The following is a 7,950-nucleotide window of genomic DNA, read 5'->3' on the forward strand; positions in this document are numbered from 1 at the left end:
TTCTTGGGTGAGTTATCCTTCTTTGTGTACTGAGTGTTCGGAGGTTTGATCGAGATGTAGAGTTACGGTTCGGTGTTAGAATCGTTGGTTTGGGGTTTGTTTGGGGGCGGTTGAGTAATTGACTCATTCACAACAAAAAAGAGGTTCTAGACTGAGCCAACCAAAAAGGTTTCCCCATTCGTTCTTGTCAGAGTTGTTCGTTTTCAAGAAAGATCGCCATGGCTGCTCCAAGCTGTCCGTCCGAGGAAGAAGAAGTCATCGGCTGCTGTCGCTGCCTGGAGAACACCGCTATCGTTGCTGCCAAAACATGGAGTTCTTTTTGGTGTTCTTCTTTGTTTGATTAAGTCTTGGTGGGTTGGATTTTTTAGTTAATTCCCAATTCGGTTGTGGCTTTATATTTCAATCTTTAATTGTATAGTTTTATCCTTTATTCCTATATTGAACACATTTTGGTTAAGAAAGTTGTATGTTGTTGACAGATTATAAAAAGTTAACAGTGGTATCAGAGCTAGAATATGTCAAAGCAACAAGAAATTAAATAGGAAGAGTCTTCGGGTATCGATCGATCTTGGTAAAAGGACAAACCTTTCTATTTTTTTATTTTTTATTTTTTTCAGTAGATCTTCCTTGTATTACTTGGTCTATTGATTACAAATTTATGTTAGTTCGGTTGTTTGTTTCTTGGATATGTTTAAATGAACTTGTGATTTTTGGAATAATAATTGTATTTTGTTTGGATGTTTAGTTTCTAGTTCACTTAAATGGTTGTTGATGCTTATGTTATGTGTTGCCAAGAAATAAATATTACTTAGTGAATATCATAACTTCTGATTGCCGTTTTTTTGTTCTTCATATCTGTGCTTGTTTAGTAGATAAGTGTTGATTATACTTTAGGTGGTTGTTGTTATATAAATCTTTGTGTTTGATTTGTTTATTGTTGGATTGTTTTATCAGTTCGTGTATGTTTTCTTTCTATATGAATTGTGTGATTAGAGTATATTTTCTTTGGTGCTATGATCCATAGTGAATATAATCCGTTATTTTAGTATATACAAAATTCTTTCAGAATATTTTGAAATCTGTTTTAAATTTGGAGCAATATAAGCACCTATTGAACATGCTAATTTTGGATTGACCGGTCGCACTGTCAATTAAATAATTCACTTATTTCATGATCACAATTTAATGTAATACAATGGAATGGATCGTCTTCACAGGGATTGTGTGATTTACTCTTTCGCGTTCTAATGCAGTAAATAAAATGGGAGAATTTTCTTTTATTATCTAATGAAGATAAAATAACAAAACAATTAAATAAATGGGGAACTAGCTATCAAGGGGATATCTGGCTTAAGGGGATGATGCAGTCATGGAACTTGTGTTTTATCATTGATTTAATAAAATTAGTTCTTGTTAAAATATCAATAAATTGGTTATTGTTATCAACAAGTTCTGATAACCAATTTTTCCTTGCAACATAGGTAATTAAGGTACGACCGTTAAATACTCCTAATTAAGCTAATAAAGCTAGGTGCGCCCATAGGAAATATTGTCTAATCGCATTCTAATATAGAAAAACTCAATTCAAATAATTACTACCTAAGATGAGCAATTAAGTTTTATTACTAATCCCCAAGAATGAACTATTCAACCTGGTTGTCACATATTCAAATGCGAATACAATTATGCATATCCTACCTGAATTGAGTTTAGGTTATTAGGCCAATTTAAATATCGGTACCAAAATATCCAATCAATCTGACAATCACAAACGTTATTTTCAAGATTAAACAAATATTGATAATAAGAAAGAACTTTTATAAAGAAAATTAAGAATCTCTAAAACACAAGAACCAAAATATTATCATTTCGCAAACCAGAAAAGTAACTACTCCATAATGAAATAGCAAAGAACAAAATGGAAAGATAAAGTCATAGTGGAAGGGGGAAATCTTCTATGTCGATTTGCTCCTGCGCAATCTATAAGTTTGTCAGTCTTCTGCCCTTGTGCGTTCTTTCTTTCTGGTCGTCCTCTATGCGTATTTTCTTTTAATTTTGCCCTTATTTTATTTTAGCAGTTGGGCTTTTGGCCCATTAATTAGATTCCGATGTCAAGAGAGTGGAGTTAGTCATGGCCATGACTAACTCAGGGCTACAAATTTGAAATTTTCTTCACTTCTTCTTTCAAATCACGCCAAATTTGCTTTTTCTCTCCTGCATGTCGGAAATAAATAATACGCACCGAAATTAGGCAGAATCAAATCAGAAACAATCGAATATCGCATATAACATGAATATTTAACACATGCGATTTTGTAACTATCATGGATTAACTTTTTAATGGAAACATCAATTTCCTATTTTGGAAGCATAAAGTGAATAGGTAGAATTTAGATTGAGAATAAATTAAATTGATTGAAACGTGTGTAGTGTTGTAGTGTACTCAATATTAGAACACCTAAATGAAATAATCAAAATAAAAACATAGTTGAAATTAAATTCTTGTCCTAAAAAGGTAAAAGGAAATTTTAGAGGAATGAATAAGTTTATGTCCATAAATTTGTTTTGGTTGTGGTGAAGCAATGTATCTAGGTTAAGGAATTCTTTAGTAAGGCAAATACTAGTCAAATAATCGTGTGTAAGTTCATTGTGTATTAGTGGATCTTTCCGGGCAATTTTTATGCGACTCGACAATGCGAAAAGGGTCACTTGGTTGTGATGCATCTCTACAGGAGCAACCATCGAGTAAATGAGATAACCAAAATGGTGGAGAATATTAGAATTTGGTCCGACCCAAAATTTGTACCCAACCCGCAACCAAAACCCTTTAACTCGGTTTTGACCCATGACCCAACCTACAAATGAAATAAAACCCTAACTTTGCTTTCCAATCGACGATTTTTTTGAGCCTCTGCAATTCTCTTCTTCTTGGTGCGCGATTCTCTGTGAAAATTTAGGGGTTCTTTCTCTGGTGTTTGTTTCAACAGTTTCCTCTCGTCGATTTCTCTAGTGAGTTCTCTTTCTTTGTGCATTGAGTGTTCGGGAGTTTGATTAGAGTGTAGAGTTAGAGTTCGGTATTAGAATCGTTAGTTTGGAATTTGTTTGGAGGCGGTTAGGTAATTGAGTCATTCACCGTGAAAAGAGAGCTTGTAGACTGAGCCAACCAAAAAGCTTTTCCCAATCGTTCTCACCGGAGTTGCTCGCTGCCGAGAAAGATCACCATGGTGGTTGCTCCAAGTTGTCCGTCCGAGGAGGAGGAAGTCACATGCTGCTATCGCTGCCCGCAGAACGCCTGTCACTTCTGGTGCCAAAATAAGGAGTTCTTTTTAGTATTCTGCTTTATTTGATGAAGTCTTGGTTGGTTGGTTGGCTTTTTTAGTTAATTCCCAATTCGGTTGTGGCTTATGTTTCAATCTTTAATTTTATAGTTTTATCATTTATTTCTATATTAAATACATTGTGGTCGAAGAAATATTTTATTATTGACAGATTATAAAAACATAACACTTATATTAATAATAAATTTAATAGCCAATATTTGCCCGATACACTGAAACGATACGCTAAAACGCATCTAGAATAATCAAAGCCGATCCGCAACGATGAACCATGGTTGAGATCATTTGCGAAAGCACGATATAAGATCATGCTGCAAACCACTGCACATATAACTTTAATAGTTTGTATACTTACAAAATTTATGTATTATTCATGTTATTCTCATTGATCTACATTGTCACAACACTATTGGATTACAAATTACGGTTAGCCCTATCATATATGAAAGAAAGGGACAAATTAAAGATATTGGAATTAACTGTCACATACTAAAAGATAACATTACAAAGGACATCCTTTCAATCAACTTTTGTTTTATAGCATTTTATGTTTGTAGATTTCTCTTTTTTTTGTTATATTCTATGAGAGAGAGAGAGAGACATAGACATAAAGTTAAGCACACACAAACAGCCCATTTCCTTTAAATCATGAAATGATGATGTCGATAATAAATACAGAGAGAGTGAATGAGGAAAGCAGCACCAAATGAAATCAAAACATAATGAAAATGGAAAATGAAAAATGAAAATGCATGATGAAAAGGGGCAATGGATATGCATAATTATGTTGTTGTGTATCTACAGTTTAGGATATGCATATATATATTGTGGATCATCGTCAGGCGTTGCTCCTGAAGGATCCAAGAGCTTTGATGGCTGCTGCCCTTAATATTATCTGATGGTAGAATGCTGCTGCTATTGCCCCCAGCACCGGTCCCACCCAGAATATCCACTAATAAAAAATAAATTAGATTTCGTTATTATATATTAATCATTTTAATTAATTAATTATAAGTAGTAGTACATACTTGATCGTCCCAGGCTTTTTCCTGGTTATAGATGACGGCGGCGCCAAAGCTCCGGGCAGGGTTGATGCCGGTGCCCGTGATGGGTATGGTCGCCAGGTGAACCATGAACACCGCAAACCCAATTGGCAGTGGCGCCAGCACCTATTTCCAATTCATTAATACAATACAATACATACTATTATTATTAGAATACACGAAAATTAAAAAATATATATTTTATTAAAAAATGATAAAAGTAAAAAAAAAATAGCTGAGGATATTTTTGAAAAGTAAATTATAAATTAAGAAAATGTAGAAAAAAAATGTAACAAAAATAAATGACATTATTGAATAAAAGATAATAGTTAAATATTGATTTTTGACTTTGTCAAAATTAGTAATCGACTAAATTTGACAGTAAATACACACATATATACCTAGATGTCCTCTAATTGCAAAATTAATTAACTAACACCTCTGTGACTCTCACCATGCAACCAGCCATTATAGTCAATATTTAAATAAATGCCCACTACCTAACCTAACCTATGCTATCCTAAGCTAAGCTAGAAATTAAAGATGCATGTATAATACACATATGTTACCTGCCCCCGATTAGACTAGCTAACTAATATGCTCAGCACGCGCACACTTTACACCTATTATTATTATTATTATTATTATTATTATTGATTAATCAAACTAAATCCATATGCCTGCCTCTGACTTTTACGAGTGAAGGATTGAATAAAATATATACAGTGCAAATTTAATTATAACCTTACTTCATAACATAAATTAGCTTCAGAATAATTTTATAACACGAAGCATACAAAAAACAAATAAATGGAGATTTTCTTCAGCTTAATTATGCCCTAATTCAGTAATTCAATGGTTATTATCAATTTCGGCTCATAAAATATGTTCATACAATATACCCTATAAATAAAACTATTAGCTCGTAATTTCAACTAATATAATATTTAATTTCATAATTAAAACTATATATTGTCTGCCTATTTAGAATTGACTAACGAGAAAATCAACACACTTAGGCTGATTTTCTTGCCATCAGCTCAATAATTTTTTCAAAAGAAAAGCCATCTAATATTCTTAACAATTTGTTAAATGTGGTTACGGTTGTATTTTTAGGTTGCAGAGTCTGTGTTGATTCGCACCATCATAATGCTAATTTGATCGAATATGATATATGAATGACTAATATTTTATACATATCTCATCATATATAATATTATAAATATATTGAAATATTTATAAATTTATATTGGTCAGCCATGTTGCCTGTATTGATCCGGCCAAACCAATATCATATTGACTTGATCAGATCAGCAGCTCATCCATGCCCTAATATTTAAATATAATAATTAATAGATAACATTTTTAGACAAAAATACTTATAACTCACTTGTGATTTAAAAATTATGTAGTATTCTATCTTATTATTTAAAAATTTCATGAGACTCTCTTATGTTTTAAAAATATTGCACAAAATTATTTTTTAGGGATTATATAATTTTTAATTCATAAGTGAATTATAAACCATTTTTTCTAATTTTTATAAAGTAAATGCATAATAAAAAATAATAATAATAATAATTTCGTCCTGCAAAAAAGTAGCACATAGATTTTTAATATATTAGTTTATATTAGAAAAGACAAAAAATACTCCTATTAGATTTGTGTGATAAAAAAAATTACAATTGTAAGAATATTAATTATGTTAGATAAATAGTAAATTACTAAATTAAAAAATAATATTATTTTTTTGGAACGAACAATATTCATCTTATGATTAGTTAATAATAATATAAACAAAATAAAAAATTAATGATCAGTTAATAATAATATAAATAAAATAAAAAATAAGTGTGGTCAGTTTATCTTGCTGTATGTTAAATGTCAGTACTGCGTGACCACCACACCACAAAGACAAAGGCAAGTAAAGTGACCGTGCAAATTGTGAGTAGAGTTGCGATAGCTTACCGGGACATGCGAGTCTCTGGCGTTTCTCTTGGGGTCAGTGGCCGAGAAAACAGTGTAGACCAGCACAAACGTGCCGATAATCTCGGCGCCCAAACCCACTCCTTTGTTGTACCCGTCGGCCAACACGTTGGCGCCACCGCCGTAACGGTTGTAGTACGACTTCTGGAACGCCTTCACCAACCCCACGCCACAAATTGCACCCAAACACTGTGCTACCATGTACATGAACGCTCTTATTATCGATATCTTCCTCCCAAGGAATAGCCCCAGCGTCACTGCAGGGTTTATATGACCTCCTGCACCGTACGTCTCAATTAATTCATTTAAATCCCTAATTTCAGATCTAGTTTCATTGATTCGTTGATAGCAGATGATATATATATATATATATGAAATTCGTTTTGTGCTCGCGCTTTCAACAAGGTAAACTTCAAATTTCAGCTATGGAAACTAGTAATTAGCAATGCTGCTGGTGTGATTTTAACAGAGTAACCGTAATCATAATCGAATCCACAGCGATTGTTCACCAGAAAAATAGCAATCAATGTTAAACAACGATCACTCACTAGATCTAATTCAAATGTATTCGCTTAAGCTTAAAATTTAACATACGAATTTAATTTGAGTTTTGTATAACTTTGGCGGAATCTAACAGAAAACTCACCCGAAATTCCTGCGGTGCAGTAAACAAGGATGAATATCATGCCGCCGAAGGCCCAAGCAATACCGAGAATACCAACACCGCCGCACTCATCGCCGCCGTTCGCGGCGTCTGTCTGGCTCTTGTATCCGATAACCGTCAAAACAGTGACATACAGGAAGAGGAGCGTAGCAATGAACTCCGCGATCAAGGCGCGGTAGAACGACCATTGAGTGAGCTCATCGAAATCGAACAGCGGCGCCGGCGGAGGCTCGTGGTAGTCCTTCGCCGCGTGCTCTCGCGACGGCTCCGCATAGGCTTCGACGTCCTTCGTCATGAGCGTGAACTCAGGCGCTGCTTTTACAGAGTGGGAGAGAAAAAGTGAATAGGAATTTTGAGGGTGTGGAGTGGGAGTGAGCTTAGAAATGGTTTGGTATTTATTGACCAAAATTCCAATTTTTATAATTTATTTTTCATTACATGATTATACAAAAAATTTAAATAAGTTAGGTCTCCTTCTATATATATTCAATTTAATTTTAGTATTGTTAATTTACAATAATATTTTAAAATATTATCTCAAATATTTAATTTTTTATACAATCTATCTATTTTGGTCTGTCTATAATAAAGTATCTATTTTTTTTAATAATAGTATAATTTACTTAACATTACAAATAACCTTCCAATTTATAATATATTATACAAATGTTATTTTTATATCATATAATAATAATAAAGTTAATTTAATCTTTTTATTTTTATTTTTACTATATCACATTATAATACTAATATTTCTATAATTTCATGTAAAAAAATAAATAGTTAGATATGAGACGAAGTATATATTTTTAAAATTTTCAAAAGATTTAAAATTAGATTTGAAAATGACTAAATAAATAATAGCCGCCCATAGAGTAAAAGAAAATGTAATGAATTTTCAATAAATAGTTTAGGTTAA

The 7,950-nt window shown here is 32.6% G+C and overlaps 1 protein-coding gene across 1 annotated transcript; it reads right to left on the bottom strand.

Moving 5' to 3' along the window:
• Positions 1-3,951: 3,951 nt before the first annotated feature.
• LOC127244335 (probable aquaporin PIP2-4) lies at positions 3,952-7,419 on the bottom strand. Its single transcript, XM_051264822.1, has 4 exons — positions 7,014-7,419; positions 6,350-6,645; positions 4,367-4,507; positions 3,952-4,290 (listed from the first exon to the last, which is right to left on the bottom strand). Exons 1-4 carry the CDS (start codon positions 7,324-7,326, stop codon positions 4,177-4,179), a joined length of 864 nt encoding a protein of 287 aa, XP_051120779.1. The 5' UTR covers positions 7,327-7,419; the 3' UTR covers positions 3,952-4,176.
• Positions 7,420-7,950: the final 531 nt, after the last annotated feature.

The sequence above is a fragment of the Andrographis paniculata genome, unplaced genomic scaffold, assembly GCF_009805555.1.
Source record: "Andrographis paniculata isolate CXL003 unplaced genomic scaffold, ASM980555v1 Contig9END, whole genome shotgun sequence".
In the NCBI taxonomy this organism is placed as follows: Eukaryota; Viridiplantae; Streptophyta; class Magnoliopsida; order Lamiales; family Acanthaceae; genus Andrographis; species Andrographis paniculata.

Bases quoted from the DNA above. Each gene is read 5' to 3' on its own strand.
- LOC127244335 (XM_051264822.1), bottom strand. From the start codon at position 7,326: ATGACGAAGGACGTCGAAGCCTATGCGGAGCCGTCGCGAGAGCACGCG. The intron at 6,646-7,013 runs GTGAGTTTTCTG...CGTACGGTGCAG, and splicing joins CTGCACCGCAGGAATTTCGG to GAGGTCATATAAACCCTGCA. The intron at 4,508-6,349 runs GTAAGCTATCGC...AATTGGAAATAG, and splicing joins CCAGAGACTCGCATGTCCCG to GTGCTGGCGCCACTGCCAAT.